The sequence below is a fragment of the Perca flavescens genome, chromosome 19 (assembly GCF_004354835.1).
Source record: "Perca flavescens isolate YP-PL-M2 chromosome 19, PFLA_1.0, whole genome shotgun sequence".
Classification (NCBI taxonomy): domain Eukaryota; kingdom Metazoa; phylum Chordata; class Actinopteri; order Perciformes; family Percidae; genus Perca; species Perca flavescens.
This window is the reverse complement of record NC_041349.1, coordinates 11,633,236-11,645,543: the sequence shown is the minus strand read 5'-3', so window position 1 is coordinate 11,645,543 and position 12,308 is coordinate 11,633,236. Positions and strand designations below refer to the sequence as shown.

The 12,308-nt window shown below is 40.7% G+C and overlaps 1 protein-coding gene across 4 annotated transcripts in view; it reads right to left on the bottom strand.

Moving 5' to 3' along the window:
- Positions 1-12,308, bottom strand: part of exoc6b (exocyst complex component 6B) — a 125,822-nt gene that overhangs the window by 103,375 nt on the left and 10,139 nt on the right. For all 4 annotated transcript variants that reach the window (XM_028606137.1, XM_028606138.1, XM_028606139.1 and 1 more), the window contains exons 2-5: positions 5,584-5,749; positions 4,555-4,602; positions 3,312-3,402; positions 3,055-3,100 (exon numbers count right to left, since the gene is read on the bottom strand). In XM_028606137.1, coding sequence (XP_028461938.1) covers positions 3,055-3,100; positions 3,312-3,402; positions 4,555-4,602; positions 5,584-5,749 — 351 coding nt within the window. The remainder of the gene's footprint in view (positions 1-3,054; positions 3,101-3,311; positions 3,403-4,554; positions 4,603-5,583; positions 5,750-12,308) is intronic.

Genomic DNA, 12,308 nt, shown 5'->3' with positions numbered 1-12,308 from the left:
GCTTTGGATGCCGTCAAGCGGGATCTCCGATCGTAATCAGTCCTTCACTGACCAATCAGCATTCATTAGCAGAATGCTAGCGTGTTATGGGCAACAACGACTCAACCTGTAAGAAATCAAAAGGACATAAGTACTCGTTCATTCAACTTTCGACCTATAACCCATGTTGAACTTGCAAAATCTACAATCAAATCTGAGGTTTCTCAACGACACTCAGACGAAAGAGACACATTTAGCCGTCTAGCTCCATAGGGTCCCATTCATTTTGCACTGGACCGCGATCACCCCCAGTGGAACTCCGGTGGAACTGCAACCAAAATCCTGTACAATGGGGCTGGATAGGGAGTGCAACGGCTTTCCGTAGACCGGCTTTGCTGGCACCAAGATGATCCGTTCAGGAGTAATTGTAAATCGTACTATGTCACAGAAAAAAAAATACTTGTAACCGTAATACTGCTTTTTTTGCCATACAGCATCATTTTGTGATTAATTACATCCCACTTTTTATCACAGTAATACAACAGAGACCTTTTCTATTTTGTAAGTTCAATATCGATACCAGCTTAACCTTACTACAATGTGCTAACGTTGATGCTAATGTTTGTGGGTATCATTATGAGGTTACAACATTGTTCAACACGCCAATAGTTATTTTTAGTACGAGTGTTTCGACCACAGCTAACAGGACTGAGCTAACCCACGAATGACTTCACTAGTAACGTTAACGTTAGCTGTATAGATAGAAGATTAATATAATGCTAATTTAGCCAGCTAGCACACCCCGGTCTGTCTGCCTAACGGCGCAGAGAGACTCAATCGGTATGACAGCTGACAACAGCCCCGGTGTTATTGTGCCTTCTGGTTTTTCCACCTACTGGTTTCCGAGCTTGTCCAGATGCCGTGTAAACCTATCAACCTACCCACGTCAACAGATTCGCTACATATTCTGAGCCCTACATTACTATAACATTGTAGCCTACAGCGGGAAAAATGTGTCTGAAAAGTAATTAGGATGATCCTTGTGGCGCTGGATTCGAACCCCCCTCAGCAAAAATAAAAACATATGAGTCCACTTCACCATCCACTACACGATTACGTTTATCACACCAGCTACCAGGACATGACTTTTTTTTTTTTTTTTCGTCAGTAGGCCATGAATCACTGTTTATCCGAGTACTCCGAAACAACAGGTTACCTTGATTTAGGCTTAAAAACATAACTATATCATGCACTCCAACCTTCTGCTACACCTCTGAGCTATCCGTGTACAAGGATTCGTCAAATTATAGCAGGCAGCACACAGATTCTGAAACAATGGGTCCAAAACAACTGGTTACCCTGCGCTGGAAACGTGATCTCGAGGCTCTCAAACAGCTACAATAACAAGTTCCTTGGATTTATGAAACAAAGCGATATTTTGGCAGCAAAGGTGTTTAACACTAAAAACTCCCATAATCCCACGCAACATCCCAACGTCAATACACTCTGATACACCTCAGGGATCTTTGGCAATACAATATCTCCCAAACACACACACACACACACACACAATCTAGCAGCTGTGTTGGCTGACCTCTCCCTGCTCTCTGCTTGGCCCAGCAGCCGCAGGACAGAGAGAAGTAGAAAAACACACAAACAAAACGACAAATTTATGACCAACCCCACTCCTGTCTAAAAAGGTCAGGCCCAGGGCAGGGAGAGGTAAAAAGAGAAGAGTGGAGCGATTTGGGTCCCCATTCCAAAACCCTCTGGCTCCACCTAGTGGCTGGCAGTTGGGAGGAGACACTACTAGGTGAACAGGGTAAACTTTATTTTTAAATATTTGTCAGATTATCTTTTGGGCATTTTATGCCTTTATTTCTACAGGACAGATTAGACTTGAAAGGAGAGAGAGAGAGAGAGAGAGGGGGGGGGGAATGACATGCAGCAAAGGGCTGCAGGTCGGAGTCGAACCCACGGCCGCTGCGTCGATGAGTAAACCTCTATATGTGGGCACCCGCTCGACCAGGTGAACCATGTGCCCCAGGGTAATCATTTTAACCGATAGATTACTTACATTAGGACAATTCCTTTTCATATTAGAAGTATTCAGCCATGTTTTGTTTCAATATGCATATGAGGTATGGTCTAATGCTAACTTTTGGTGAATTTAGGGGAAACCTACAGAACCAAATGGAAAAAGTGCAGTAATATGAAACACGCACGTGCATATTTTGAATGTGTTCTTTCCACTAGTCTTAAGGAAGACGCGAAATAGCCCAAAATTTCAAAATTGGCCAGTGCGTCAAACAACAATGTTGTTGCCTGTCCTGTCTCGCCTTGAGAAACAACAGTCAAAATGGTCAAAGTGCACCATTTACTAATGTGATTTATATTTAAAAAGCATATTAAAGGAGATACAGATACTACTAGTCTAGTATATACGATCGATGCAAATTGATCGATCGAGATATTGGCATGGTTTTATTTCAGTTAGCCTAATAGCTGGTTTGATTTGCATTGAGAGATGATCTTATGGAAACTATCCCATGCCAATCTCTAGGTATGGTGAAGGGTATGTGATGATGTGGGGCTATTTTAATTCCAAAGGCCAAGGGAACTTTATCAGGATGCATAATATCCTGGATCCATGAAATAACTGGCCTTTAAAAATAAAAAATCTGCCTGCCTCTATGGGAATTTAACATAGGGGTGTACTGACTTATGCCCCCTGTAATTTAAGGAAGTGCATTTATTTACAATATATATATATATATATATATATATATATATATATATATATATATATATATATATATATATATATATATATATATATATATATATATATATAGGTGTTCTTAAAAAGGTTGGATCTTTCCTCATTTTTTCCAAAAGATGTTTTTTTTATTCCTCTTCTTAGTCGACTTTAACATGGGTGTATTCACTTATGCTTAGCACTGTACATACACAAGGTTCTGATACTCAAACTAAAACATGATTGAGTGCAAAAAAAAAAAAAAAAAAAAAAAAAAAAGAGATGTAATTCTCCCGAAGAAAGTATCAGCAACGTACCTTTTGGCCCTCATCTGCTCCTGAAGTCTGCTGTACATCTCCAGGACTGGATTGGAGGATGAAGAAAAAGAAGGTTAATAGGATGATTTTGTAGGACTACTCGGGGTAAAAACAAGTCCTAGTAAAGCTTTTGGGAAATTTTGGTGTCTGTGTTAGCAGATTGCTGCTGTGGAAACCGATCTACCTGAAAAACACAATTTGAGGACTCGAATACACATACACGCCCAAAAGGTGTTCCTATGTCTAGTTAGAGTTACCTGGTAAGCAGTGTGTGAGTTTGTCTATGGTGGTAGCGATGTTTCTCTGCTGCACTCGACACAGCTGCAGCTCCTCCATGGAGCCCATGAGCTGAAGGGAGGAGAAAGAGGAGGAGAAAGCAGCATTAGTCGGGAAGTCTTCGGAAACAAACGCATCCTGATTGAACAATGTTGATATTTGGGATGTCCCGACCGGATTTATATTTAAAAGCATATAGCAATTTTTTTTTAACTGACTGGGAATCGGCAGTCACCCCAATCACCTTAGGCCTCCTGCATACTGGTTGCGTGGCGTGAGCGCGGCGGCTACATGGCGTTTTCTGTGTCTTTGCACACCAGAAACGTGTCTGACGCGGCGGTGCTGCTGCTGCTAGCCTTGTCTGTACACACTTATGTTTTCCATTGATAAAATGAAACAATAGCGTGTTCAAGCAGCAGGATACTTCATGTTAAAACATAAATATATACTGATTTGATTACAGCAAAGACAACGTTGGCAGTATTGACAAATAGGCATTGCAAAATAGGCTACAGAATATTTTGTTCTGTATTGACAGGTGCAATATTAGAAAAACGATCACTTTTATTTTAAAATTACATTTATATCTGCAATTATGTCTAAACCTAGAGACTTTCAAACATCAACATGTCATTTATTAATATGTATTTGTGTCAAAATGACAAACATCTTTTCCTATTCTATTTTGCCTGGAAATGCTTCCAACACGCTTGCGTGTCGCGTGTTCTAGCATGCACGCGCTCAAGCCACGCATGAGACGTGCGTGTCATGCAAGCAGTGTGTAAGCTCTGACCTGTTAACATGGGAGCCGAAATATAAAACGGACACGCCACGCAGCTGACACGCTCACACAGGCAGTGTGCAGGAGGCCTTACACCAATCACAAACGTCAGTAAATTACACCGTTCTAAGTAGAAGTTGATTTTAGGAGGCCAAAAAAGCTGATCGGGACGCAAAATTACGAATCCCACTATGGCCACGCCAAGACCCACCCTACGAAGCAGCTTGATTGGTAGGGGTTAGGCATTTGACCTTGAGTGGTTAAGGTTAGGATAGCCGATTGGGATAGGACCTGATCAAATCAGGCTATGTTACCTTGCGTAAGCATGGACGCCTGGCCAATAACTGCTGTTGAAGGGCGGGTCTTGGCGTGGCCATAGTGGGATTTGTAATTGTCTTAATTGGGACAACCCTTATTTGTATTTGCGAAACTTGTCAACTCACCTCTTTGCCATCATCCTGAAGACGCCTGTTGGTCTCAGTCACTTGACTCTGAGAGAGAAAAAAAAAAAAATCTGAGAAAAGTTGTATAAATTAAAGTCCATTTTTACCTTTAAACATGGAGTTCAAAACCGCCACAGATCTCTTAATCTTGGGACATTCGTCCATCTGTGTATCCCATCTCTGCTCAGTAGGGGTTGGGGGAACAAAAATAAAATGATATTTTTTTGTGATTTGTGAACTTTTAAAATGGATTCTTATCGCTACTATATATATATATATATATATATATATATATATACACACACACACACACACACAAAAAAAAAAAAAGTCACAGCTTTTTTATTTTATTCATGGTCAATAAACTTAATGAAATTATACCTCATTTTTTAATAAAAAAAAAAAAGAAGCAGATAGTATGAATTATTTTGACTAATAGTTCAAATATTGAGGGGATTTTTCTTTTTTTTTTTTTTTTTTTTTTTTAAAATGCTATAAAATTGAATAAAACACCCAAACTTCAAAATTGAATGACAGTAATCACTGATTTTAACTTGCAAAGATCATTGTAGAGCTGGGCAATATATCGATATTATATCGATATCGTGATATGAGACTAGATATCGTCTTAGATTTTGGATATCGTAATATTGTAATATGGTATAAGTGTTGTCTTTTCCTGGTTTTAAAGGCTGCATTACAGTAAAGTGATGTGATCTTCTGAACTTACCAGACTGTTGTAACTGTTCTATTATTTGCCTTTACCCACTTAGTCATTATATTCACATTACTGATGATTATTCATCCAAAATCTCATTGTGTCAATATTTTCTGAAAGCACCAATAGTCAACACTACAATATCGTTGCGGTATCGATAGAGGTATTCGGTCCAAAATATCGTGATATTTGATTTTCTCCATATCGCCCAGCCCTAATAGTCAACACTACAATACTGTCGAACGGGACAAAAGCATATTGTCCCAGCCCTACTGCTCACTACTCCCTCCACCCTCCCTGACCCTCCTTACCTTCAGTTTCTGCGCCTCCCCTCGTACTTTGAGCAGCTCTGTGATGGAGTCGACGAAGCCCTGGAAGTGGTGGTTACACATCTTCTCGATCTCGCGGTCGTGGTTCCTGATCCGCACGTCCAGCTTCTCCATGAAGAGGCCATGTTCCCGACCATCGTACACCGACCTGGACAAAAAGAGGGGGGAGGTCGACGGGTAAGATATTTACGTTCTTGTTAAATCCTCGGACAACAAAGGCCGAGCCCACACGTCCAAACGGGTTTCTCAATAAAAATGTAAAAAATCCCGTCCACACAAGCACCGTTTAACCCTCTGCTTGTCCTCAGGGTCAAATTTGACCCACTTTCAAAACGTTTCTATAGTAGAAATTTCAACCAAAATGTCAAAACAGAAACGAGATGGATGGTTCCTTCACAAGTTAAATAAATGATCAGTCCGCTACTTATATTACATTTGGGTGTTGACATTTGGGGAGAAAAAAAAAAATGATAAAAGAACATGAAAAAAGTGACAAAAATTACAGAAAAAGCTTAAAAAAAAACGTTGGAAAAGGTGCGGGAAAAAAAACGGCGGAAAAAGTGAACAAAAAATAAAAAAAAAAGAAATGGGAAAAAACTGACAAAAACCTTTAAGACGGAAAAACAAAAAGTTGCATCGTCCACGGGAGGACAACACAAGGGTTAAAGAAAATCTCCTTCCAAATGAAAACACGAAAATGGCGCCGTCAAAAGCAAACCAAACCACCAGGCGGCAACATAACCCTAACCCTAAAGTAGTGGTGTAAAACATACGGCCTGTGGGCCAGAACGGGCACCGCCAAAGGTAAGTAATTAAATAATTAATTCCAATTCCAAATTTACCACTTTAATCTCAGAGTTCTTTTTCCGTAAATTTACAAGTTTAATCTTAGAAATTCTATGTTTTTTTCCGGAATGTTATCCTTCTCTCCCGGCTCCGTAACATTATTAAACAACTTGCGTTTGCCAACATCAAGCTGACAAGAAACTCCGTGACAGATACAGTTTCTGATCTTTCTGGAACGGTCTGACCCACATGAGATCAAATTACTGGTATGTGGCCCGTGAACTAAAATCAGTTTGACACCGCTGTCCTAAAGCCATGTCGGCCAATCAGAAGCCTGAAAAAAAGAAAGAAAAACTATTACCGGAAGGCTACCTGGCTTCAACAGTGCGTCGAGCCTAAGATCAATTTAAAAAAACAACAATAATTACCCTTTAAATCTGGAATCTTTGCTTTTATTGATACATTTTACAGACACTTACACTTCTTGTACACCTATTGACAACTTGCAGCTAGCAGTTTTTTTTTCCTTTGAATCTTTTGAGCTCAAGCAATACAGCTTAACGTAATAAGTTTGCTTTTCTGTGCATAACAACCAAAATGCTTGAATGAATTTCGAGAAATAATTACTCCACTCCTACATGGCCTACAGGCTTCCCTGTGGCATCAAGTGAAACATTAATATTCACTTTTATCCACCTTTTTCTATGCGTTCCAAGCAACAGCAGTTGGATAGTTAAGACGTCTCAAAAATTGCAATTACTGAAGAAAAAAAAAAAAAAAAATAAGCTGCCAATTAAAAACAAATCAAACAGCTCTGCAAGTGAAAGAGAAAAGGAAGAAGAAGGAAGAGAGGGAGACAATGTGGTGGGGCGTCCAGCTGTGGAATGGGTGGGTGCATGTACAACAACCGGCCATCGGGGGGCGTTGTCACAAAGCTCTTCAGAAACCCGCTGCTCCACATTTCCATTCACTCCCTCCTGGGAGAGGCTGCTGTGTTGTCAAGTGGTCACAAGACATATCGAGTTGGGATTTTCTCAATCAATTAAATCAACTGGTCTATAAACATTTGGAAAATAGTGAAAAACAATTTCCCCCAAGCAAAAGGATGAACTCTTCAAAAAGGTCTTGTTTAGTTATAAAGAAATACTCAAAAAACTGATTTCACTGTCAGGAAACCAGCCAGTGTTTATGCTGTTTGTTGAATAAGAAATGGTCCTGATGGGAGGGGGGCTCAAACCGCTCGGGTCCGACAATAAGCCTAAATGTACCAACGAGTACTACATCAGTATACAGTAGGGCTGCTCGATTATGGAAAAAAATATAATCACGATTATTTTGGTCAATATTTGGTCACAACTGTGAAATTTGCCTTAATACTTTTCCTATTTAAACTTTATTTTTTCATTCCGAACACAAGAGAAAATAAGAGTTTACTTGCAAAACGTAATGAGCTAAATAATTGTTTTTCTCGATTATTCCGTTTTTGTGATCGTTGGGAGCCAAAATCATAATCACGATTAAATTTCAATTAATTGCACAGCCCTAGTATACAGTACAGCGTGTTTAACAGCTTTAGTTGGATTAGATGGAAGTTATCAGTTGTTGTAACCACATAAGCGTAATTTACAGGGGGGATGGGGTTACAACACCCCCCCTCAATCTAAACTGGCCAGTGCAACCCACCCCAAAAACCTATTATTATTTCCTTTACAGAAATAAAGTGTTTGACGTTCAAAATTTTAATCAAAAGTCAAAAGTGGAGATCTCAACCTCCCCCCCCACCCCCCCGCCCAATGTTGAACCACAAAGTTACGCCCTTGAGTAACCATGTCAATCCGTTTTTTTTAAAATGACAAGGCATTCAGATTTCTTAATTATTGAAAACTTAGAATAGGGTCATTTAGATTGCTAAAAGATACAGAATGAAGATACATTTGGGTCATCATCCAGCCCTAGTCGTGAGTGATTGTGGGAGTAAACTAGCTTCAATAGGTTTGAACTCAAATTATAAATTGGTTTAAAACTAAAGTTGGGCGGCTTTTGAAAAAAATAAAATAAGTCATATGAACAGTTTGAAAGATTGGATGTCTGCATTAGAAAATGGGGAAAGTACCTGAGCTTTCTGGAGGGGGAGAGACGTGTGTGATGGGCTTATGGTGATGTCATCTATACATATGTTTACTTGGTTTATTGTCTGTATAGTTAGTTTGTTGAATGGTCTTGAATATTGTAGTTGCTGGGTCATCTTTTCTTGATTTTTGTCTGGGTGTGTGATGATGACGAAGGAGGGGGGATATGTTCATGTTTCGAATTGTATGTTTTGAATGTCATAAAAAAAAAAAAAATGTTTTCAAATTGTTAAATCACAACAACAAAACTAAAGTTGAACATTTTGAATTGCTTTCTTGGCCTTTAGAATATTAATAAAAAAGGATGGGGCTGTGTTTTTGAAACACCAGAGGAAAATGATGCTGAGAAACAAACCACATTTATTTTTTTAAATAGTAATAGCAATCACAGTTCTGACAGTTCTTTTCCTTCTAAAAACAACACTAACACACCAACACACACACCAACACACACACCAACACACACACCAACACACACACACACACACACACACACACACACCTGTGTATGAATTGAATCCCCCACCCTTCCTCCTGTTGACCAGGAAATGCCCGGCGACTTTTACAATGGAGAGCAGGTCTGACGCCACAGAGTGCTTTCTTTAGAGAGAGACACAGGACACACACAGGACACACAGAGAGAGAGAGACACAGACACAGAGAGAGAGAGAGAGACACACACACACACACACACAGGACACACACAGAGAGAGAGACACAGACACACAGAGAGAGAGAGAGACACACGACACAGAGAGAGAGAGAGAGACACACAGGACACAGAGAGAGAGAGAGAGACACGGACACAGAGAGAGAGACACACACACACACACACAGAGAGAGACACAGAGAGAGACACACACAGGACACACACAGAGAGAGAGACACACACGGGACACAGAGAGAGAGAGACACACACACAGAGAGAGAGAGAGAGAGACGCAGGACACAGAGAGAGAGAGAGAGAGAGACACAGGACACAGAGAGAGAGACACAGACACACAGAGAGAGAGACACACAGAGAGAGAGAGACACAGGACACAGAGAGAGAGAGACACAGACACACAGAGAGAGGGAGACACAGACACACAGAGAGAGAGACACAGGACACAGAGAGAGAGAGAGAGAGACACAGAAACACAGAGAGACACAGGACACACACACAGAGAGAGAGAGACACAGAGAGAGAGACACACAGGACACAGAGAGAGAGACACACACAGGACACAGAGAGAGAGAGACACACACAGAGAGAGAGAGACACACAGGACACACAGAGAGAGAGAGAGAGACACAGACACAGAGAGAGAGAGAGACACAGACACACAGAGAGAGACACACACACACACACACACACAGGACACAGAGAGAGAGAGAGAGAGACACACAGGACACACAGAGAGAGAGAGACAGACACACCGAGAGAGAGACACACAAGACACACAGAGAGAGAGACACAGACACACCGAGAGAGAGACACACACAGGACACACAGAGAGAAACACAGACACACCGAGAGAGAGAGAGACACACAAGACACACAGAGAGAGACACAGACACACCGAGAGAGAGACACACACACACACACACACAAACACACGCACAGGACACAGAGAGAGAGAGAGAGACACAGACACACAGAGAGACAGAGAAAGAGAGCGAGACACAAACAGACTGACGAAATAATAGGAGTAAAAAATCCATAATATGAGCCGATTACAGGACCAAAAAAAAAAAAAGTATTCCAATCAATCAACAGCGCATTCATATTTTCCCCAACTACTGTTTGAGTCAAGAAACGGTTTTTATTGTTTGGTGGATTCCTACCGTTGGCTTCACACAGTGACAAACAAAAAGGAACCCAGGAAGAGCAATTTATATTCCCACAAACATTTATTATCTTAACATAACAGGAATGACAAATAATCTAGAGATAAGGAGTCAAAACAGCACCAGAAAGGAAACCGTTAAAGGCACCGTCTCTCATCCAAACATTTGTTTTGAAGCTAACAGTTGCATCCTTTGTCATCCTATTCGTTTGCCTATTACAAATCTCTCTTTGGAACATCACTCTGGGCTAAATATAGCTGATGATGTAGCAGACCGTTTACAAAACATTGTGCTATTACATTTAAAGTGTGTGACTGTGTACTGGAAATACTGAGCCTCAGTCTGACAGAAACAGGAAGCTGGAAGAGGCGAAACATCACACACAGAGCAGCGTGTGTGTGTGTGTGTGTGTGTGTGTGTGTGTAGGCAGAAGAACGATATTCTTGCTGCCTGCTCGAGGCACCGAGCAGCACTAAAACACACTCAGAGGAGAATGTGGCACCCAGAGGTGTCGCACAAAGTTGTCATAACACACACACACACACACACACACACACACACACACACACACACACACACACACACACACACACACACACACACACACACACACACACACACACACACACACACACACACACACACACACACACACACACACACACACACACACACACACACACACACACACAGTGTGTTTTTTACCAAGGTGCATCGGCTGTATGACCAAAGCCCTGAACAAGTTACAGTTAAGTCACTGGCAGATAAAACATACATAGAAATGAGGTCATGAATAAGTGAATGAACGGGGGTAAACAAATGACAAAAGAGGGGAGTGTGTGTCAGCTGTTTCTCAATAACTCTCAGGCTCATTATTACGGTCTTGGTTCTTGTGATGTCATTTCTTGGAGTGTCTTCAAATGCTTCACATCCCTAAAATCTGTACAACCTATGTAAAAGCTTATGTTGGTTAATAAACCTCAATCATTATTCCAAGTATTAAAATTGTGTCACAAAAATCGGACATGTCTCTTCATTAAATTTTTCGAGATAAAAACACAATTGATTCAAAAGATTTCGAAATGTAGAAACATGTACAAAATATTGCTTAAGTTATTTGAACTATGTACATTTTTTTTAGTTTTTCGATATGCTAATTTTTACGAGCAGAGTGTAAAGGCGTTTCATCTGCAATAGAACTGTACCATGCGGTTTTGCGCCGGACCGTCACGTAGCGTGATGACATCATCACGAATATACAACGTAATGATGTGAAAGCCTTAGCTTTCTGCGGCAAAAAAAGGAATGCATGCTGTTATGGTTTTCATTTTAGATCGATTTAAATATGATCATGTAAACAGTCTCCCCAGCGAAGCTGGCAGGTCTGTTCTCTAAGGGTTAACATTAAAAAAAAATGATTATCACTTCATTCTCCTGTGAAGTGTCCAAACAGTAGGCGATTTCCTGACAGTTGGGACAACTGTGTGTACGAGTTGAGTTTAGCGTGTGTTCAACGTGGCATCATGACTTTGCGTAAACATACACGCCACTTTCCTAAAGCCAAAAGGCGTGTTATCATTTTGAGCTTTCCACGTGTATGTCTACGCTGTATACAGCGGATGTAAACATAAACACTTCTTATCGCGAGAACGCACCGTACTATCGCGAGAACGTCACACGCTGGAAATACTTCATAAAAAATATTATGGAAAATAACATTGGGAAAGGCTTTATTAACACAAAGAAAACGACAAAAAAAAAACTACAAAAACACGACGGTGACCAACATCACACGCTTAGGAAAGCAATAAACAGTTGGGTTTAGGAAAAGAACATTGGGGAAGGCTTAAAAAAATAATAAAATAAAAATAAAACGTTGACAAACGCCACACGCGGGAAGCGATCCCGGCTCTCCTGGGTGAGAGTCCTGTGTTTTACCCAGCCGCCACCCTAACCAACCAA